Source organism: Micropterus salmoides, unplaced genomic scaffold, assembly GCF_014851395.1.
Source record: "Micropterus salmoides isolate LMB-PRFRI ecotype aquatic unplaced genomic scaffold, ASM1485139v1 Ms_hic_scaffold_10, whole genome shotgun sequence".
Classification (NCBI taxonomy): Eukaryota; Metazoa; Chordata; class Actinopteri; order Centrarchiformes; family Centrarchidae; genus Micropterus; species Micropterus salmoides.
In genome coordinates, this window is record NW_024040041.1 from 860,446 (window position 1) to 884,371 (window position 23,926).

The following is a 23,926-nucleotide window of genomic DNA, read 5'->3' on the forward strand; positions in this document are numbered from 1 at the left end:
GATGGCAGGGTTCCAGCTTGCCTTTCCCTGATATTAGGCGTGAATTTGCGTCCCTTTCAGACTTTAACTCGGCTAACTGATGGAATTATCATCATTGTAAAAATCCTATATTTCATCAGATGGCATTAAAGGATTGCAGCACAGAGCGTTAGTAGCCTTTTAATAATATCCTCTGTGCATATACTGTATCACCATTCATTCTTCAGTTTAGTTTTTGTGTGTAAAATTGCTGCAGTGAGCCTGCACAAATAGATCTATCTTCTCACCTTGACTCACAATGCATTCAGTTGCTAAATAATACATTGATTGCTTATTTTTGTATTGTATTTATATATTTTTTCTATTCCTATTAAAATAAAATTGTTTAATGAGGGGGGAAACTGTTACATTTTGACTTTAACTGTAGAGTTCAATAAAAACCCACAAAAAGCTTTTAACAGTTTATCTGTCTTTTATCTGTCTTTTCAGGTGGTGAGGTGAGAGTGAGACAATTGGATTGGCTCCAGCAGGACCTTTGTACAGGTAACACATACTTTTTTTTTTCTTCAAACCAACCTGCTACAGTATAAAACCCAGAGCTACATCATTATTCAACCATCTATTGGTTGGGAAAATGGTGCCTTGAAAATGTGTTCTGGAGTTTTCCGTGATTTGCGTGCACTGCATGCCTGTCGAAGAAGTGCCTAACTTGGTTCTGGGTCCCTGACCTTGTTGAACATACAAAAGTTTTTACACAGACATTTCATGAACCTTAGAATTAATTTTACACCAATGACAGGCTGGGATCAAATTCTGGATAAAGTTTAGCAATCCTACTAGAAAGATGTAGTCTCTGAAATATTTATTTATTTGAAATATTATTAATGTTAAATTTGATTAGACTATCTGACACTTAAGGAGGTTGTATGGCTCATCGCAATGGATGGGCTTGCCTTGCAGGCTACTCACTTCAAGAATTTTGGGTGTTTTGCTACTGTTGAAGAACACTTTCTTCAACAGCTATTACTGCTCATCTCTTTTAAATAAATAAATCACAATCAACAGTCAGATAGCACACACAAGTCTCGCCAATGTCAGCCTCAGATCGTAGGCATTAAATTTATAGCTCAAAAATAGCAGCCAGTTTGCAGCCAGTCCTGCGGTGTGTTTACAGCTAATAGCTGATGGAGTTAAGCTAAATACACGGGTCTACATGGAGTCGAATACAGGGTTCTACACGGAGCCAAAGTAGGTCTCCCGTTCTCCAAAACAAACGGAACAGCTGATTCTATTTCGTATAGGCTTTGCCCTACAAGGCCATCGCCATTGGGTTTACCCCTACGCACGCCTGCGCAGCACTGATAAATTTGGTCTACGCCCACCCACAGCATGGGCCTCTCCTACGTCCGCACCCAGTCTTCGGCTCCCATTTTTCTTCCGCACTGAGCTGTCTAAAAAGCAGAAGATTTGTCTAAGAGCAAAAGACTTTCCAGCCGGAAAACAAGAAGAAGAGCGAAGTCTAAGAGGCTGTGTTTGGTCCCGGTCCAGCCATGTTCACTGGGAGGTTGCTGAGCCCTGTACCATTGCCTGCTTGCCTGGCTCCAGTTCACGTGCCCATTCCCTGCTCAGTCAGCTAATAGGACCACTAAGTTAGCTGCATGGCTAAGTGACCTAACGGCAGTTCTGACCTGATATGTGATATGCTTGCCCCTTTTTTTTTTTTTTTTGTAAGGAGGAGAGTAGTCTCAATTACACATTACACCTTTTAATGCATATAAAGGAGTGAGTAAAGTTTTAGTGACATCTAGTGGTGAGAGTTGCAAATTGCTCCCCCCCCTCCTCTATCCAAGCGAGTTGTATCGCTACGGTGCCTGAGACAGGACAAAAGAAGAAGGAGAAGAAGATATACTTTATTAATCCTGCGAGGGGAAGCTCAGTATTTTCACTCTGTTATTATTATTATGTTAGTATTTACACACTGGTCTGAAAGACATCCACATGCACAAACAGGACCCATAGCAACACAGGGAGAGATGTCAGAGTTAGGAGGCGCTGAGCTTCTTTTGGGGTGCGTTTGTTGAGGTGAATGTTTCAAGGCCAGTTTACACCAAATATTTACTGTGGTCTGCAACATTAAAACCTGCCAGTTTACTCCACGACTGGACAATACGTTGTGAATCATAACTACTCTTCTCTATGGTGTTTTCTGTCAGCTTCTTGTGGCGCAGCTCTGTGCTGCCTTCATGGGAACGGGAAGTCAGAGTAACCGATCATCTGTAAAATTTCAGCCACGTGGCGTTTACTGTGTAAAATCTGGAAAATGGAGCTCTCTTTCTTGATATTAGGCCTACCGTGGAAAATGTCTTTCTCTTAAAAGATTAATTTCTCTGAGGAACAAACCGTGAACGCCTTTCTATCGCCGTGTTTACACATTCACAAGGCAGATATTCCGCTGTCTGTGTTGCCCTAAAAGCAACTTAGCATCCAGCACCTGATGCGACACCAGCGAGCAGTGTTGGGCAAGTTACTTCCAAAATGTAATACATTATAGACTAGTTACTGGCATTTGAGAGTAATTAGTTATATTACAATATAACTGTCTCTGAATTGTAATGCTTTACACTACTTTTGTGTTACTTTGAGTTACTTTCACAGCTATTTAATGGGCGCGTTATTCTGATAAGATGTGCTGCATGGGTTCTAGTGATGTGCGGAGTCATATCCATGGATCAGGTGGGTCTTTGACATAAAAAACAAGCTTCTGATTAATAGCGTCGGGAGGGACGGGGTGGATGGGGGAAATGGGATGAATCGTCTCCCCATTAAGAAGGACGCTGTGCGCATTTATGCATGAAGTACAGCGCCATTAATTATTTGAATCTCCCAACACTCAGACATGATCGGTCAGGATGAACCGACAGTAGCCTCTCTGATCATGAAAGTAATTCGTTAAAGCACAAACACACAGCCTATTTACTCATGATCCATCAGGGGAGCTAATGTCTTGTCAGGAGGAGCTGAGCTCCCCCGTAGTTTGCACCCTGACTACAATCTCGACCACTGGATTCCCGCAACAGGAAATTTTACTCATAGATTTGTTTTTCTGGTGCTGAAATATTTCTCGGCGAATGGTGAATTACTAAAAAACACCACTTAATTTCAACTTAAACTGCATTGTAACGCGCTTTACTGAGATTGTAACGGGTATTTGCCGATTATTTTTTAGTAACACGTCATAGGCCTAATACTGCGTTACAGCAAAAAGCTCCCAACGCTGCCAGTGAGTGCCGTGAGATAGATTAATTATTTAATTAATTAAGTGGACCCTTCTTGTGCTGTGAATCGAGTTTGTGCCCAAGCGGTAATGTGACATGGAGAGTTTCAATAAAAAAAAAAGTGAGACTGGCTGACGTTGCTGACGTACTGCGGTAAGCGTGTCGACTCATTTCCGTTTTTAGTGCTTGTGTGTTGGTACCGTGTTGTGCTGCTCTCGCTAAATACCAGTTACATTTGTTAGATTACAACTGTCCGCTAAACACTTATTCTTACAGTAATTTTGCCTAAACACTCAACAGTTCTTTCCATCTTTTAGTGACTGCTGTTCAATCTCATAGTTGTTCAAAAGTTTTTGTAGCTAACGCTACAGTACTTTAGCTTAGCCATTAGCTACTTTAGCTCAGCAGCTAGCGATGGCTTCTCCTTCTCCTTCTCGCTCTCCTACTTTCTCCTGCTCGGTGTGTCAGATGTTCAGTTACTCCTCTGCCTCCTTTAGTGGTAATGGTACATGTAACAAGTGTAGTTTATTTTTAGACATGGAGGCGAGGCTCAGTGATTTAGAAGTCCGGCTCCGCACCTTGGTGGACCAGTCTTTAGCTACTGTAGCTAGCCAGTCCCCGGTAGTCGGTGCGGAACGGCCTGAGTTAGCCTGTGGTAGCCGTCCCCCGGCATCTCCTGTGCAGCCAGGAAGGGGGGGCTGGGTGACTGTCCGAAGGGGGAATAGTCGTAAGCAGTCAAAGCCCACGGGTCATCACCAACCTGTTCACGTTTCTAACAGATTTTCCCCACTCACACACCCGCTGAGAAACCAACTCTGATCATTGGCAGCTCCATTTTGAGAAACGTGAAGTTAGCGAAGCCAGCGGCTATAGTTAAGTGCATCCCTGGGGCCAGAGCGTGCGACATTGAGTCTTATTTGAAACTGCTGGCTAAGGATAAACGTAAATACAGTAAGATTGTTATTCACGTTGGTAATGACTCCCGGTTACGCCAATCGGAGGTCACTAAGATTAATGTTGAGTCGGTGTGTACATATGCAAAAACAATGTCGGACACCGTAGTTTTCTCTGGACCCCTGCCAAATCTGACCAGTGATGACATGTATAGCCGCATGTCGTAATTCCGCCGCTGGTTGTCGAGGTGGTGTCCAGCAAACGATGTGGGCTTTGTAGATCATTGGAAGACTTTCTGGGGAAGACCTGGTCTGATTCGGAGAGACGGCATCCATTCCACTTGGGAGGGGGCAGCTCTCATATCTAGAAATCTGGCCAAGTTTATTAGTGGACCAAATCCATGACAACCCAGAGTTGAGACCAGGAGGCAGAGTCTAACACACTTCTCTGCTCCTCCATTTCAGGAGTTACTTAGTGAAAATCCTATAGTGACGGTGTCTGCCCCCCGACCATCGAAATTATTTAAATTAAAGGTAAACCGAAGAGGAGCTGTGCATAAAAACCTCATAAAAATTAAAACCACAAGAGCAATAGTGCAAAACAATAGGAAAATTAAATGTGGACTCTTAAACATCAAATCAGTTCAATTAAATTTTATTTATATAAAAAGAGAGGGATGGAAGGAGAGAGAGGGGATGGAGGCAGCCTACACAATATACACACAGAGGTACAGACAGTAAAGGTGATCTTGCTATAGACTAAATGAAAAATGGTACAGATATTTATAGTAGTGTTAATGATAATAATCATAATGTTAATGATTATAATAACAATAATAATAGTAGGACTAGTAACAGTAATAGTAATAGTAATAGTCGTTGCAGTAGAGGGCGCCGAGCAGGAACACGGGGGCAGCAGGTGACCCGCAGCCACAGATCCAGACTCCACAGCTCCAGAGCCAGAAAACCTGCAGGAAGTGATAGGAGGAGAGAGGAGAGGGACGAGAAAGCACAAGACTACCGGAAAGGGGAGAAGTTGTGTTAGTAACATGCAATAATGGGATGAGGTTGCATACAGAGGGAGAGAAAGTAGAGGAGAGAGGAGCTCAGTGCATCATAGGAAATCCCCCGGCAGTCTAGGCCTATAGCAGCATAACTAAGGGATGGTTCAGGACTCACCTGAGCCAGCCCTAACTATAAGCTTTATCAAAGAGGAAAGTCTTAAGCCTACTCTTAAAGGTGGAGATGGTGTCTGCCTCCTGAACCCAAACTGGAACCTGGTTCCACAGGAGAGGAGCTTGATAGCTGAACGCTCTGGCTCCTAGTCTACTTTTGGAGACTCTAGGAACCACAAGTAACCCTGCATTCTGGGAGCGCAGCGCTCTGGTGGGGTAGTAAGGTACTATGAGCTCTTTAAGATAAGATGGTGCCTGACCATTAAGAGCTTTTTAGGTAAGAAGAATGATTTTAAATTCTATTCTGGATTTTACTGGAAGCCAATGCAAAGAAACTAAAACAGGAGAAATATGATCTCTTTTCCTGGTTCCTGTCAGAACACGTGCTGCAGCATTCTGGATCAGCTGAAGAGTCTTAATGGACTTTTTCGAGCAGCCTGATAATAAGGAATTGCAGTAATCCAGCCTAGAAGTAACAAATGCATGGACTAGTTTTTCTGCATCATTTTTAGACAGGATGTTCCTGATTTTCGCAATATTACGTAGGTGAAAAAAAGGCGGTCCTTGAAATTTGCTTAATGTGAGACTTAAACGACATGTCCTGATCAAAGATAACTCCAAGATTCCTCATAGTGGTGCTGGAGGCCAGGGCGATGCCATCAAGGGAAACTATATCTTTAGATAATGCGTCACGGAGGTTCTTAGGCCCCAGAACAATAACTTCAGTTTTATCTGAGTTTCACGTTAGAAAATTACAGGTCATCCAGGTTTTAACATCCTGAAGGCACATTTGAAGTTTTACCTAACTGATGAGTTTCATCTGGTTTGATCGATAGATATAACTGAGTATCATCTGCATAACAATGAAAGCTTATGGAATATTTCCTGATAATATTGCCTAAAGGAAGCATATATAAAGTGAAGAGGATTGGTCCAAGGACAGATCCTTGTGGAACTCCATGACTAACTTTGGCATGCATGGAGGACTCATTGTTAACATGTACAAACTGAAATCGATCTGATAAATAGGACTTAAACCAGCTTAGAGCGGTTCCTTTAATGCCAATGAAATGTTCCAGTCTCTGCAATAGGATCTGATGGTCAATTGTATCAAATGCAGGACTAAGATCTAATAAAACCAGTACAGAGACAAGTCCTTTGTCTGATGCAATAAGGAGGTCGTTAGTAATTTTCACCAGTGCTGTCTCTGTGCTATGATGAGCTCTAAATCCTGACTGAAAATCCTCAAATAAACTATTTCTCTGTAGAAAGTCACACAGCTGTTTAGCAACTGCTTTTTCCAGAACCTTAGAGAGAAATGGAAGGTTAAATATAGGTCTATAGTTGGCTAAAACATCCGGATCAAGTTTGGGCTTTTTCAGAAGAGGTTTAATTACAGCTACTTTAAAGTACTGTGGTAAATAGCCTGTTGATAGAGATAGATTGATCATATCTAGTATAGAAGTGCTGACTAAGGGTAAAACATCTTTCAGCAACCTAGTCGGGATGGGGTCTAAGAGGCAGGTTGATGGTTTAGATGAAGAAATTATTGAAGTTAGTTGGTAACGATTGAGGGAAGCAAAACAGTCTAGACAAATATCTGGTTCTACAGCTGTTTCTAAGGTTCCTGAGTTTAGAGATAAGTTGGTGCCAGTTGAGGGCAGGTCTTGGTGAATTTTGTTTCTAATAGTTAGAATTTTATCATTAAAGAAGCTCATGAAATCGTAACTACTGAGAGCTATGGGAATACTTGGCTCAATAGAGCTGTGACTCTCAGCCTGGCTACAGTGCTGAAAAGAAACCTGGGGTTGTGCCTATTTTCCTCTATTAATGACGAGTAGTACGCTGCTCTGGCATTACGGAGGGCCTTCCTATAAATTTTAAGACTATCTTGCCAAATTAAATGAGAATTTTCCAGTTTGGTGGAACGCCAATTCCTCTCAAGTTTCCGCGATATTTGCTTTAATTTGCGAGTTTCAGTATTATACCATGGAGCTAACCGTCTTTGTTTTATTCTTTTCTTTTTTAGAGGGGCTACAGAGTCGATTGTCATTCGCAGCGAGCCTGCAGCACTATCAACAAGATGATCGATTTGGGAGGAACTGAAATTAGCATAGGAGTCCTCTGTTACTTTGTGACTTGATAATGAATTTAGAGCTGATGGAATCGCATCCTTAAATTTAGCTACAGCACTATCAGACAGACATCTTGTATAGAAATTTTTGCCCAATGGCGTGTAGTTCAGCAATACCAACTCAAAAGTTATCAAACAGTGGTCGGACAAAGAGGGATTCTGTGGGAACACTATTAAATGTTCAATTTCAATACCATACACCAAAACAAGGTCGAGGGTGTGGTTAAAACAGTGAGTCGGTTCATGAACACTCTGAGAGAAGCCAATGGAATCTAACAGAGAGACAAACGCAGTACTAAAGCTGTCATTCTCAACATCCACATGAATATTAAAATCCCCTACAATAATAACTTTGTCCGTTTTAAGGACTAAAGTTGACAAAAACTCTGCAAATTCAGATAAGAATTCAGAGTACGGACCAGGTGCTCGGTACACTATAACGATGAGAATTGGTTGCAGTGATTTCCAACTTGGGTGTGAAAGACCAAGAACAAGGCTTTCAAATGAGTTATAGTTTAGTTTAGGTTTAGAGCTGATTAATAGGCTAGAGTCGAAGATAGCTGCAACTCCACCTCCTCGGCCTGTGCCTCGAGGAATGTGAGTATTAATATGACTGGGAGGGGTGGATTCATTTAGGCTAACATATTCTCCATCACCCAGCCAGGTTTCAGTAAGACAAAATAAATCAATATCATAATCTGATATTAGTTCATTTACTAGTACACCTTTAGAAGAGAGAGATCTGATGTGAGTTGAGACCAGGAGGCAGAGTCACAGTCTAACACACTTCTCTGCCCTTCTAATTCAGCAGTTCTGTAAATAACATCACAGAGTACGGTCTAGACGTGCTCTTTTATGAAAAGCGCTGTGAGATAACTGTTGTTGTGATTTGGCGCTATATAAATAAAACTGAATTGAATTGAACTGTGAGCTACACTTTATCCAGCTGCTTAAGTTAACGTGTGGATTTGTGGAGAGATCTTTGCCTGGTCACAACCGTTTACCGTTCTATACTGCAGTTATCCCGTTTAAATACATGAAAAATGTAAAACGGAGCTAGTCTATTAAAGTCCAGGAGTTAATAACTGAATTAAAATGAATTAATTTATCATTGAGGTGAAAAGGTGCCACAATCACATTTAAGAGGTTAATTCCCCAAACAACAGATACAAAGAGGAAGGAAGACTAAATCATGTGCTTTGACTCAGCAGGGATGATATTTAGTAAGTTGATCTACTGGAGAAATTTTAAAGCAATTAAGAATATCTGTTAGCCTTACTGCATTGTATTCTGATATATTTATTTATTCTGATACAAATAAAATTTCCACCATAAATTGGAGCAGAAATTCTTACCAGAATGCAGGAAATTAAGTCTTAATTCTCAAAATCTTCTAAAAAAAAAAGAAAGTGCACCATCCGAGAAAACTGTCTCTGTGTTTACAAAAAGTTTCTGAGGAACATTAATTAATTAAATATAATTACTATTGGCATGGCTTTTTGTTCCCTGGGAAAATCATAAAATTGTTTGTTATTCACTTATGTCCTTTTTTCATGTTTAGTAACAACAAACAACAACAACAATAATAATAAGCAACAATTTTTATTGCCAATAATATTCATCAGCGGTTTATCTCAGGAAGGTAAGGGCACATTTCTGTCCACGTAACAATGCCAAAGCTGTAAGCTAACATTACCATTTTTAATGCCAATTACTGATCAGATGATTGTCTTGCTAACGTAACCGGAAAAGCCAAACCACAGCGCTGGAGAACAACAAGGCTACATGAAATTAATCCAACTAACGTTACATATTTTATTCCGTCAAAACAGAAGGTGGAGGTGTCTGTTTTTATATTAACAATGGCTGGTGTACCAACGTGACAGTGATTCAGCAGCACTGTTCTCCTAATCTGGAATTTCTTATCATTAACTGTAAACCGTTTTACTTCCCCCATGAGTTTGTTTCATTCATTCTGGTTGGTGTTTACATTCCAACGCACACCAGCGTGCACGACGCACGCCAACATGCACGACGCACAGCGCATGCTGACCAGATACTGTGTGTGGAGCAGACAAACCCGGACTCCCTTGTATTGTACTCAGTGACTTTAACAGGGGAAATCTCAGCCAAGAACTCCCCAAATACAGACAGTTTATAAAGTGTCCAACCAGAGAGGGGAACACTTTTGATGTAAACCTGTATCGCGGACATCAAAGAAATGGACCAGTGAAGCTGTAGATGATCTCAGGCGTGTATTCCAACACGGACCAGGATGAGTTATAACAATGACAAACCCTGGTTTACAGCTAAACTCAGGCAGCTAAGGTTGGAAAAGGAGGAGGCATATAGGAGTGGAGACAGGGCAGGGCGTTAAAGTACAGGTTTAGCAGGGAGGTGTGAGAAGCTAAAGAACCAGTTCTCTGCGACACCACTTCTGTCTGGAGGGGGTTCAGACAGATCACAAACTATAAACCCGAAGTCCCCCACTCCATCAACAACTCTCAGCTGGCAAATGAGCTAAACCAGTTCTACTGCCTCCTCTCTCCATCACAGAGAGGGAAGTCAACAGACTATTCAGGAGGCAGACCCTGCAAAGCAGCGGGACCGGACTGCTGATCAGCTGTCTCCGGTGTTCACAGACATTTTTAACACCTCACTGGAGACATGCCATGTGCCAGCCTGCTTCAAAGCCTCCTCCATCATCTCTGTCCCCAAGAAACCAAGGACCACTGGACTAAACGACCAGTCGCCCTGACCTCTGTGGTTATGAAGTTCTTTGAACGCCTTGTGTTGTCCCACCTAAAATCCATCACAGACCCACTCCTGGACCCCCTGCAGTTTGCCTACAGAGCCAACAGGTCTGTAGAAGATGCAGTAAACATGGCCCTTCACTACATCCTCTGGCACCTGGACTCCCCAGGAACCTACGCCAGGATCCTGTTTGTGGATTTCAGCTCTGCCTTTCGTGGAAAGAGCCCAGCCTCACCCTCCCCCATCATCCTGTGTGACTCCTCAGTCACCACTGTGGACTCCTTCCGCTTCCTGGGCACCATCACCTCCCAGGACCTCAAGTGGGAGCTGAACATCACCTCCCTCACCAAGAAGACCCAGCAGAGGATGTACTTCCTGCGGCAGCTGAAGAAGTTCAGCCTGCCAAAGACAGTGATGGTGCACTTCTACACCGCCATCATTGAGTCCATCCTCAACTCCTCCATCACCATCTGGTACGCTGCTGCCACTGCCCGGGACAAGGGCAGGCTGCAGCGTATCATTCGCTCTGCAGAGAAAGTGATTGGCTGCAATCTTCCTTCTCTTCTGGACCTGTACACCTCCAGGACTCTGAGGCGAGCAGGAAAGATTGCAGCTGACTCCTCCCACCCCGGACACAAACTGTTTCAGACTCTCCCCTCTGGCAGGAGGCTGCGGTCCATCAGGACCAAAACCTCTCACCACAAAAACAGCTTCTTCCTGTCTGCAGCTAGCCTCATTAACAAGGCCTGACCCTCCATCCATCCATCCATCGTCAACCGCTTATCCTGCGTACAGGGTCGCGGGGGGGCTGGAGCCAATCCCAGCTGACATCAGGTGCAAGGCGGGGTACACCCTGGACAGGTCGCCAGTCCATCGCAGGGCTCGCTAATGTCAAACAAATGAATTACCTGTCCAGCAGAAATCAGACAACATCTGTCCTGCATCAAAGCCTTCCATCTGGGAAAATCCACACTGATTATGTCTGTGATTTCTCCTGCCATCTGTCTGCATCTGTCCCAACTCCTCTGGCTTCATGGTATAAAGATCCACACACTGTCGGCTCTCGTGCTAAATAACACATGCTCGTTCATTTGTCCAAATGTCACTTCTCTTCTTACTTCTAATAAACCAGAGGACTACTCAGAGACTGTTTATTTTTGTTATTATTTCCTCTTCTTCTTCCATGGATGGATTTAATGTAATGTGTCTAGACTGTTGGAGTTATACAAGCAGAAGAACAATGCCGTGATGACGAAACGCTCTATGGTAGAAACATGACGACACAACACGGCGACGTCCATGGAAGGGGTGACCTGCGGTTATGTAGATATTAATGGCTCATTCAAAGGTAATAAAAACATTAGTGTTCATTATGTAAGGTCTTTATACACCACTGAAAACATAGTTATAGATATTATATTGCATTTCTGTTACCAGAACAGAGACCCGAGTCGACATGAAAACCATGTAACAACTGACTTTCACCTCCTTTTGGACCTCCTTTTATAGCTCTGTTTCTTGGCTTTACATCATCTCTTGGCCCTCTTTCCTACTGCACCTGGGTCTGGGAAAGTCCCTGACTGCCTGCTCCTCCTCTCTGTGTCCTCTGCATGAACTCTGCTTGATCATGCCATTTCTTCCATAACCTGACTTTTGTGGAATAAACTGGTGTTGTTTGTGCTCTGTGCTAGAAACAGGACATTCTTACTGTGATGGACTATATTGATGTATGTTTTGTAATACAATTTTCACAAAATCTGCTTCTATATTTTTGTTTGCAAGTGTTTTTGATGCTATCTTACTGTGCTCCCTCCCTTTTCTCCCAAAGCACACGAACTTGCTCACGCACATATGTGCTACTGCTGAGCCTGGGCGGTTAGATACAGAAAGAAGCACATACACTCAGAGCTATAGAGTTTTCACACTGTGATCCTAACTTTACACTATAAAATAACACTTTAAAAGATGAAAATGTAGACCACCATTGCTCTAGTATTTAATGATAACAATTTAGGCTATAATGCTCCAAAATAATTCACAACACACTCAACCTTTAATTTTATGGAACCATTAATCCTATATTATTTATCAGTTTTAAAAGAAGGGCCACTTTGTAGGGCCACAAACAAGATGAAATCATGAAAAAAACAATGCTTACTTAATCATGAATGCAACACTCTGAATTTAACAGAATTTCACGTAACACTGTTTCCATGTATTTTGTGTCGTTGCCAAAACAATGTTACTTTAACAAAACAAAACATTGTTACTTTTTTACAAATAAAGTGAGGCTACCAAGGATGATACCAAGGATGATACCAAGGATGAAAGTCAAAGATATCCTATGTCAAGTACACCCTGTGACATGGAAGGTCTTCCAAGTCTACTTGGGTGTATAGCCCCTTTTCAATTGCTGGTACTAGCTCAACTGGCCTCGACTCTACTCGAGTCGGTGTTGGCCCGCCGTCCTCTGTTTTCCATTGCAGATAGTACCCTCTTAATGTAGCTGGTTGTCATAGCAACGTCTCACACAACTGGCGCGACATAATGTTCTTTGCGACACACACCCGCGACTCGCACACACCAGCTGTCTCTTCATTTAAGTTAAATGTTTTGACATTACTCAGAATGTAAAGACAGAATAACGGTATGAAAAGCTTGCGGCTGCCATTGTTGTTGCAGTCTCTGTTACGTTAGCTGCACAGGCCTGTGAGCTGACTGGCCGGTGGCCCATTAGCTTTCCCCGGCAGCAGTTTGTTAGCTTTACCCAGCGGCACTTGCGAAGCTCCTTAACTAATGAAAAAAATTACCAGTTAGCAGGTACATGTACAACTTTTCCCTGCTGGAAAACCAAAAATGAGTCAAGGCGAGTCGAGCTGGTACCATGCGGTGGAAAAGGGGCATATGAGTTGCTGCTATTTTAAGAAACTTCTGACCATAGAAAATATCTTGTCTTTCCATTTATCTAATCTTTGTAGATGCTGATGTCGAGTTTAGCTGGACAGAGGAGGAAGTTGTGGATATGTATAACAACACTAGCTTCATCATTGCTGCGGATGGTAGGTTATTGTGCTGATCAAAATCAAAATGATCCGCTTTGATTCATTGAGGCCTAAAGTGATGGGCATAATGTGACATTACTGCTTTGAGTGTCCGCCACTATCAAAAGTTAAGTCCATGCTCTGACTGAAATGTTTTTTCCCCATTCTGTCATCAAACTAATCAAACCTCTGTTTTTTTCTGTGAAGATGCTACACCTCAAGCCTGTCAGTGAAGTGAATTGTTCTCTCCCCAATAACCTTTCTTATTGTACCCTGAGTAAAAGTATCACTTACTCAGTTGACAGGTCTGTTCCAGATTGGAAGTGTAATAGTGTGCATAGGGTGAAATACACCAGCTCCATTGTTTAACAACAGATTATAAGGCTATACTGTTAACATGACATTACTCTTAAACTGCTGGATGACACAATTTTGTTAAAATGGCAGGGATGGGGTCACCATCATATCATGCTTCTATAAATGGAAGTCAGACAAGCTTCAGTTCCTCATGTGGATTTGGTAGTGGGAGAGGTACAAAAATGGGAAGTCCATTCCCATCAGGTGGCAACAATTCAGTCGTTCATGTTCATTTAACGGAAACAACGAGCCCCAAAGTCTAATTTTTATAGATTTACCAGTGTAATCTGGTACAAGAGAGGAAAGTAAAAAAAGTGCTGACTGCCGTTAAGTCCGAATGTGTCCGTGCCTTGATTATTTATCTTCCTTTAGTCTGTAAGGGTCCACCGATCAAAAGAATCAAAACAGCTTTTCATAAAAATTTATCCAAGTTGTGGATCCTGTCCGTTGCTATCTGCTAACTTCTGCCACACTTGTTGTTTGTGTGCTGTTGCTGCCTTCAGAATTAAAGCGCATAAGCTGTCTGTCGGAGCTAGATCAACTGAATGACAATTTTATACAAGTATTATTCGAAATTTGAAATAAATAAACTGTTTCATAGTAATGTCAGTTTTGTGCAAAAGGAATTAAATGCCTATCCCATATGGACGCCGGTCCCAAATATAGGCAGGGTCAATTCAGTGATTTTGGCAAATAAAAGCCCGGGCCATTATTCAAAGTTTTACAGTAAGCTATATAATACTTGGGGAAATAATAGTTGGTGGAAAAAAGGCAAGCCCTTACAAGACTGCCCCACCGGGAAAATTCCCAAACTTCCCATTGGCCAGCCTGCCACTGCCTCACCTATACTTCTTGATTAACTTCACACCCCCTACAAATATTGTCTTTACTGCAACCTCCAGTGATTTCTTTTCTCACTTTGCTGTACTAAAATACTGGTGGGCTCCAGGACCCATGACATCACTATTGCATAAATGGTAAATGGACTGCACTTTTATAGCACCTTTCTAGTCTTCCAACCACTCAAAGTGCTTTACACTACATGTCACTCATTCATGACGAGTGGCATCTCCACAGTACTACAATTCCTTTCAGATTAACAGCAAAATCAGAACAGTCAGCTTGTTGTTAACTATACATCTCAGTACATGGACAGAGACACTGAGAAGTAGAAAACTATGAAAAGTAATATAATTTGCAGCTTAAATTTTAGCCATAATGGCTGCAAAATAAATCACAAAACCACACAATGACAAACGGGCAGAATCAATATTTTGTGTTGTGTGTCACCAGTTTGCTATGATGATGATCTGACAGATGGCCTTTTCCGAACACTGTACCAACTCTGCAGTAACTTTCCTCACACCTGCACAATCTTCATCTCCATAGAGAAAAGGTAAGGAAAACCCTACAGTCCATACTTTGTTAAAGCAAGTTCCGCTTGTTATTCTGACAAGGTATATGTTTTACCAAAGGAGTTCCTTTCATACAGCAGCATAACTGACTGAGTATTTTTTCTGCAATCTCTGATCACAGAGGCATTGCGCACATTCTCAGACATTCTCCCAGATTTAGGGACACTGGGGACATGTCACCACCACTTTTTGAAATGACAGATTTTGTCCCCATCACATTTTTAAAACATAATTTGTTACAAAAACATTCAGAAAACATGCTATGCAATTAAGATTTAGAAGAAACAAATGTGCATTGTCCAAAAGAAGTAACTTAAGCATAAATGTAAATGTGAATGCTCCGTACTTTTATAGCGCCTTTCGAGTCTTTTCGACCACTCAAAGCTCTTTTACACTACATTTGCATTCACCACACACATTCATACACTGGTGAAACAGCCACCAGGGGCAATTCGGGGGTTCAGTATCTTGCCCAAGGACACTTCGACATGCAGCCTGGAGGAACCGCCAACCTTCCGATTAACGGGCAACCTGCTCTACCTCCTGAGCCACAGACGCCCCTAAAAAAACAAACTACTGATAATATGACCCAAAAACGTGCATGCACCAGTCAGTAAATTTAACTACTTCTTGATGTAGTTTCTTTTTTGGCCAAGTTTTCCGTTCTCTCCCTGTGAACATGACAAAAGAGGAGGGAAGACTAAATCATGCCTGCATATGTGTTGCCTCAGCAGGGATATTACATTAGAAAAGTTGATCTACAGGAGAAATTTTCAAGCAACACAGAATGCCGAGAGCTGCACTGCATTATATTCTATTATATTTATATATTTTGAAATGTCACCTGCCATCTGAATTTCGTGTTTCCTTTTACATAAATCAAAACATTTCCAACATAAATTGGTGCAGAAACTTGAATTCAGGAATTCAGGAAATGAAGTGTTTAATGATCAAAATGTCCTGGTGGAGGTCCCCCCAGACACCCGCTTATATATCTCGGCATTAAGGATATCTTTAAAACACTGTTTAAGGTTCTTTTCGTCTCAGTCTCGTATTGTGATGTCTCGCAAGCTAAGTGTCTCTTCACAGCCCTAATCTGAGCCCCTATGTCCTCACCACTTTTCAACACAAACTGACACCCTTGCCATGACTGCTTTCTCCCTCTTTGCACAGCTGGCCAATCAGAGCGTAAAGTGAATGTTGAATTATCGTTTTCTGAAAGTTACAGAAATGCTAAATCTAAAAGGGGTGTTGGGGAAGGAGGTTTTAAAAGCTATTCAGCTATGTGCCGTAAGCGGTTTTTCCAAAGCAAAGTAGGCGTACATCATTATCCTTTAATAAACATTGCAGTGTAAACTTTTTAAAACAAGTTCAAAACATGAGAGGCAACAAACAGTCATGTTATTTGAATTATTATCTTTGAATTGTGTAGTTTTCTGAGCTAGTGTGTTATTTTACTGGTGATGTTCTTTTAATTAAAAACTTCTTAAAAATTTCTGCCACCAGCAAGCCTCCACTAAGCCAACCCATCCTCAAATGAATGATATCCTCACCATTTCTCAACATAAACACACAAAAGCCTTTTTGATAATTCACCAATATGATAAGATAATTTCATGGCAATCAGTTTGAATTATTTCTCCATTGATTCTGAGAAATAAAGGTTATTTAGTCTATTTTATGAAAGGTCAGCAACGGCGGCTGATGGGTAATGTAGCATGTATTAAAAAACCTGTAAGAAGACATTCAAAGATCACTGGGTCATTCCATCGATCTAAAATGTATGATTTTTATTGAGAGAACATCATGTACGGAAAATAAGAGGGAGGGATTATTACAATTGCAATGTAGTTGGTGGGGTATTAATATGATTATAAATTCAGATCAAGAATTGTTGGAATTTAAACACCACCATACTTTATTTATTTATTTATGTTATTTATTACAAAGTGGCCGTGCATATTAATGAACATATTAGCTTTGCAGAAATGTATACCAGATTTAACCAGGAGGCTATTTTCCATCTGTAGTCCCATGGTCATTACAAGAATCAGAATTAGCTTTAATGGCCTGGTATGTGTAGACATACAAGAAATTTGACTCTAGTCTTACATTGCACTTGATGTACATACACAGAACATGCATGAACAAAAAAAGCTCAACAAAAACACACACACAGACAACAGTGTGAAGTACACACATACACACACCGTAAACGAACAGTTACAAAAATGACTAATAAATAGTACAAGTATACAAGTTGATGTTAGGGTCTCACGGATTGTTCCTGACCGTGTGTCTGGAGTTCACTGTTCATCAGAGTAACGGCCTGTGGGGAGAAACTGATCCTGGTTGTTTTGGCATACAGCATTCTGTAGCGCCTGCCAGAGGGGAGAAGCTTCAACAGGTTGTATCCTAGATGCGTTCAATGTCAAGGTCAATAAAGAAACAACATAAAATTAAATAAAGAATACATCACAATATATTAGACACCAAAATTATCAAGACGGTCATTATGCTTCACTAAACAGATCATGAGCTGGTTACTAAACTAAATAGTAAAAGACCTGTGCCGGGGCAATGAAATCAAGGGTTGCTTGTTTTTTGGGGGAGTATGAACTACAGTTAACCTCTCTGCATGTGCACTGGTGCTCACTGCCTACTACCTGAACGTGCATGCTTACTGGCCAGCAACACCCAACAGTTTGAACACCAGGTGAAACTAAATACTTTTCCTGTACTAAAGATAGTTTAGCATTAACAATATGCTTCCCAAATAACCTCTCAGTTGCTGTAAGATGCATAAAAGTGATTTCACTGGTCAATGCCAGGTTAGCCACTTATCTGATTAGAATGGTCAACAAAGCTAATCTGAACATTGACTCTTGCTAAACCAAGATAAATGTGTTAATGGTGGAAAATATTAATTACATTGCTGCTGCTTCAATACATATTTACTACAGCGCCCCTTCTTTTGTGTGACTGACAGTCATTAGTCAAATTAGTTTTACCAAAGAGAACTTCTGTTGTAAAGTGTACACTTGGTTTATACCACTGAGGTGCAGCAACAGATGATATTGATAATCAGGAAGTAATCAGGTTTCCTGCTGTGCCTGGATGTCTTACAAGGATGAACTTCTCCCTGCGAGACATGGATGTTTCCTGTGAGGCCTATGACCATTTCAGCCACTGTCTGTCCCAACTCCAGGACCTGGTGGATGGAAGATGCAGCTTCAGAGTGGAACAGCTCCCTTGTAACTTTACACAGTGTCTTCTATATGAACGCATAGAGCAACTGGTAAGGGAAACACTACACACATCATTTTATTCTAGTGGATTGGAATATTTATTGCTTAACTTAAAGGTTCAGTACGTAGGTTTTAGTGGTATCAAATGCTGAAGGTTGCGAATTGCAACCAGCAGCTCATGGTGCATTTATTTGCTCCTCAGATGGACCCATTTCCCGATTTGTGAAGTCATTCTTCCGACTCCTTTTGTATTCATATGCTCTTAAGTGGAATCAAAATGGGCGCTACTACAAAGATTTGTTGGATTAGCATTATCATAGCATATAAACAACACATAGACATCCAGTTCACTCTACATGGACAGCAAACTAACCGTTATAATCATATTACAAATTACATAAGCAACGTGATTTTGCACAAATCATATTCTATCTATATTCTATTTTATATCCCATGTACACTTTATTTCTCTTTTTGCTTCAAGATTTAAGGAGGAAATAAAGATTCTGATTATTCCGACCACGTGAATGCATGTCACTGCTCCCTTTCCAAGCACGCTGGAGAAGTTACGCTGGCCAACACGCTCTGTTAGCGTTTGTGTGGGCCTCCATTTGTCCAAATTTCTCTTCTTTTCTACTACTACTACTACTACTTCTTCTAGTAAGTATTCAACGTAGTGACAAAACATGCTCTGTAAAGTCCCTTTGGGCTACTGTAGAAACATGGCGGCGCAACATGGTGACGTCCATGTAAGATGACCTGTGGTCTATGTAGATAGAAATGGCTCACTCTAAGGTAATAAAAATATAACAGTTCATTATGTAAGGTCTTTATACACCCCTGAAAACACAGTTATCTAGATTATATTGCAGTGTGTCAGATTTGTTGTTTAGGCGGTATGATCTGCACCATCAGTCTGTACTACCTATATTGTTTATAATGTAAATGATAACAATAGGACTAGTAATAACAATTGAAGCAGAGGGTGTCCAGCAAGAACATGGTAGCAGCAGGCGATTCGCAACCACAGATCCTGTCTCCGGAGCTCCAGAGCCAGAAACACCTGCAGGAAGTGATAGGAGGAGAAAGGGATGAGAAAGCACAAGACTACGGGAAAACTCTTTAAGCAGCCTAGTAGGGATGGGATCTAAGAGACAGGTTGATGGTTTAGATGAAGAAACGATTACTGTATATTAGGTTTAACCTCTGTTTCTAAAGGTTCCTGAGTTAAGAGACAAGTCGGTGTCCGTTAAGGGCAGCTCTTGGTGAATTATGTTTCTAATAATTAGAACTGGATCATTAAAGACGCTCATGAATTTGTTACTACTGAGGGCTATAGGAATACAGTACATGGCTCAATAGAGCTGTGACTCTCTGTCAGCCTGGCTACAGTGCTGAAAAGAAACCTGGGGTTGTTCCTATTTTCCTCTATTAATGACGAGTAGTACGCTGCTCTGGCATTACGGAGGGCCTTACTATAAGTTTTGAACAAGATTCTTTCAGATTGGTGAAACGCCATTTCCTTTCAAGTTTCTGCAATGTTTGCTTTAACCCTCTAGGTCCGAAGCCCTTTCTGGTACATTTTCTCTATTTATACATTTGCGCTTATAAACCATATGTAATGGAGATGGAACACCATGTGTTTGGTAAATGTAAATGCTCCGTATTTGTATAGCGCCTTTCTAGTCTTTTTTCGACCACTCAAAGCGCTTTTACACTACATCTGCATTCACCAGTCACACACATTCATACACTGAGCCTAAGTGCTCAAACGGAAACTAACATTCACACTCATTCATACACTGGCGGAACAGCCGCCAGGGGCAAATCGGGGTTCAGTATCATGCCCAAGGACACTTCGACATGCAGCCTGGGGGAGCCAGGGATGGAGCCGCCGACCTTCCGATTAATGGTCAACCCCTAAGCTAACATAATCATGCATGTAATATGCTTATGAAGAAAATATGAGTGAAAAATTCACAATAAACTAAAGAATTTCATAAACGATTTTTGTGATTTATACATATGCAGGTTTTCAATAGAATGTGCCTACAACAATGAAATAATTCAGCCTTTTGTGAAAATGTCCAAGGTGTTTTTCTCATGCATCCCTCTAACCAAAGCAAGGCATCTCTAAGAAGATGCAGAGAGGCTCCTGGCATGCTCCACACTGCCAAGGGGTCTTGTTATAGACTCTGCTTGCCTTACAGAGTGCTCACAGTACTTGATAACATCTGCAGTCCTGTGTGCATGGTTTACTGGGTCCACAGGGGCAATGGGCACAGTGTGTGGTCAATCTTCTGGTCCGCAGCCACTGTAGTCTATATGGATGTTTCCAAAAGCATCCCAGATGATGCAGATGATGTGCTTGAAATATGCTGTAATAATGTAGAAAGAGAGAGCAATTACACATTGAGCTTGTGAGATTATCTCTGTGTCAAAATTCAAGGAGCAAAACACCAACTCCTCTAAAAACTCACGTAATCTGATGCCTGACTAAACAGTTTGCGAGCTCAGTGCAGAGGGGAGGGGGAGGGAGACAGTCGAGCCAGACTGGGTGAGGGAGAACGAGAGAGGAGGGAGGGGAGGGGAGGGGAGGGGGACTCCGCCTCATGTACAGCGTATACATTATAGATAAACAATACGACGTGTTTCTCTCCAAATCATCCCATCCACGCATATGCATCCAAAACAACTGGCAATAAACTATCATGATCGCATTCTATTACATTATTTTATGATAAGGATGGTATTTGAGTTACATACCTGTGGGATCGCTGATCCTGTTGTTTTGTTTCGTCGGTAAACAGCTTGTGGCTGCGTGTAGCGTTCCAAACTTCTTACCGATGCCATGCTTCTGCTGTGTAAACTCTTCCTCTTTCCCATTATAAAAGCAATAAAACAACCATAAGAATCACACTTGGATAGTTCCATTGTCATAAGTCAACCACTTCTCCACATTCATCACAGCCTGTGTAGATAAAATGGCTGGTCATATATTTCTGTATCGGCCTCCTTACTTGGGGTGCAGAACACTACAGAGTCGTCATTGGCTAGAAAGCATCACATTACCTTCCTCTGATTGGGTAAAATAGAACATACCCCCATTTTCCATTGGTCTTTTGCGCTTGGATGACAACATTGATTTCACTGGATTTGCCAAAGAAGTGACGTACATAAATAATCCGGATATCCCCGTTTTCGAGTAGCATGTAGCTGCAGTTTCAGGACAATCCTAGGACCGGAACTGCATTTCCAGGACCCTTGTTTACTTTGATACTGCCAGCTAGCTGGCTGGCTAGCTAGCTATGTTACTCTTTACAGCCCCCCGAAGCCAATTACCCTTACCACAACCATCACCGAGTGTGTGCCTAAACCTAAGTTACTGATTATATGCATGTTGACCGACGGAGGTTAACGGTGTCTGCTAGCACTGCGCAGCTGTAGGGTTAACCTCCTTTGTGTTGCTGTGCATTACCACCACCATTCCACTAGATGGCGCTGTTGCTAAAGAACTAGGCTCCTAGAACTGCGTTCCAAGGATTGCGGGGGTCCTGAGACTGCAGCCTTCGGTACTGCAGCTTCATACTATTGCCGTTTTCAGTGGAGTCTCAGGAATATGGCAAAAAAGACCGCAACTCTCTTATCATTAATCGTTTGTTAGCTATGAACACTTATTTTCATTTATTGGGCGGTACTGCCCAATTCATCCACTAATTAGTCTGAGTCTCGAGTGCCCAAGTTTGTCACTGTCAGTTATGACAGGTCAGGTGTTACTATCGCACTTGTTGATTGTGTTAATAAATAAATCACTCTTTTTGTATCATTCTTCTTCTGGCCTGAAACACCTCATACTCAAAACCCTGAAAACTCAGACATTCAATATATTTTGAGGTCCTACTCCAGGGATATTGATGCAACTTAACAATCAAACACTATTCTGACTGTACTTGTCCATGTTACTGTAGGTACGGTGTTAAGTAAAGTTTTTATTAATTTACATTATTATCAATTTTTTTATAGGAGCTGTGGAAGGTGACTGCCACTCCACTCACGAGACGAGTCTGATTTTGAGCTGTTTTCATCCTGACCTGGTCTCACATCTGAGCAGCATGAACACTGTACTCTCCCCAGAATTTAGCATACAGAGCTCCAATTAACAGTTGAAGGTTTAAATTGAAAATCTAAAAATGTGAGACAATATCACCTGTTCCTACATATGTAAAATGATATATTTTAGTCTATTCAGGATAGAATCAGGCAATGTTTTTAACAGTAGGTCATTGATCCATTGCATGAATGTAGCATAATTTATTTTTACTTGATTCATGCATTCTTACATGACAAGTAGCCATGAAGCCATTCTGAGGTAATGGAAGTTCTCTACCTTTGCTAATGGAAAGTCAAGTAGCACTGCGTGTGTCCCTTGATGTTTGTACAGTATGTCTGATTAAAAACAAGGTTGAATAAATTATTACCATGGGTACAGTGTGCTTCTAATTTGTATTATGGCTGCATGCTATTTAAAACTCTTCGTTTAAAAAAAAAACAATTTCACATTTAGTAAGCAACAATTATTTTTACTTAAATTAATTAAAATATTTAAATCACTTATATGTGAATAGACTTATAATAATAGTAATGAGTCTCATTATATGTCATCCTGTCTGATCTGTGGGTAAAGAAGCCAAAAACAGAAACGTCCCGGCTTCTAGCTCGCACAGCTTTAAGCTGTGTGTAGCAGACATGGTGGAGGCTTCATAGGTGGCCATGACCTCCACAACAACCGACCACTGAAAGAAATATGTTGTAACAAATATGAAAGTGCCTTTGTGTGTCAATGGTCATATTCAATACAAAATTTTTGCATGGCGCTGTCTATTGCATTAACACTCAAGTCAAAACTTGCGTAGTCAGGGATCCACTATTTCCCAGGACCTGAAGTGGGAGCCCAACACTGACACCAAGGCCCAGCAGAGGATGTACTTCCTGCACCAGCTCAGGAAGCTCAACCTGCCTAAGGAGCTGCTGATCCACTTTTACACAGCTATCATCCGGTCTGTCCTCTGCACGTACATCACTGTCTGGTTTGGATCTGCGACCAAAAAGGACAGGTGCAGACTACAACGGACAGTCAGGACTGCAGAAAAGATCATCAGTGCCAACCTGCCCTCCATTCAGGACCTATACATTTCCAGAGTCAGGAAACGCCGGACACAACCTGTTCCAGCTCCTCCCCTCTGGTAGGCGCTACAGAGCACTGTATGCCAAAATCAACAGACTTAGGAACAGTTTCTTCCCACAAGCCATCACTCTGATGAACAGCTGATTTCTGACTCAGTGTCAGGAACAATGCTTGTGGATGCCTGGAATGAACACAGAATCCCTTGTATGTTAAACACCATTAAAGAAGACCATTATATGATCCAGACAGTCTTTATTAGGTGTATTGTACTCATTTGAACAATTTAATTACAGGAAAAGGTGTCCCCAATCAACTTGCAGGGGGTGGGTGCCCAAAATAGGTCTCACAGGTGTTATTGCCTCAGGCACCTGAAGCAGCCAACCTTTACGCTGAGGAACTGGGAGGCACCTTAACAAGAGAGTCATCATTTGGAACAGACCCCTTTTTGACGGAAGAAGAGAAGGCTACGG

At 41.6% G+C, this 23,926-nt stretch overlaps 1 protein-coding gene across 4 annotated transcripts in view; it reads left to right on the top strand.

Annotated features, from left to right (window-relative positions):
• mettl22 (methyltransferase like 22) overlaps window positions 1–22,757 on the top strand; it is a 68,278-nt gene extending 45,521 nt beyond the window's left edge. For 2 of the 4 annotated variants that reach the window (XM_038739075.1, XM_038739093.1), the window contains 5 exons: window positions 469–522; window positions 13,189–13,269; window positions 14,902–15,004; window positions 18,153–18,321; window positions 22,295–22,757. In XM_038739075.1, coding sequence (XP_038595003.1) covers window positions 469–522; window positions 13,189–13,269; window positions 14,902–15,004; window positions 18,153–18,321; window positions 22,295–22,339 — 452 coding nt within the window. In that variant the 3' untranslated portion in view covers window positions 22,340–22,757. The remainder of the gene's footprint in view (window positions 1–468; window positions 523–13,188; window positions 13,270–14,901; window positions 15,005–18,152; window positions 18,322–22,294) is intronic. The other 2 variants (XM_038739104.1, XM_038739084.1) reach the window with 2 other exon arrangements.
• Window positions 22,758–23,926: the final 1,169 nt, after the last annotated feature.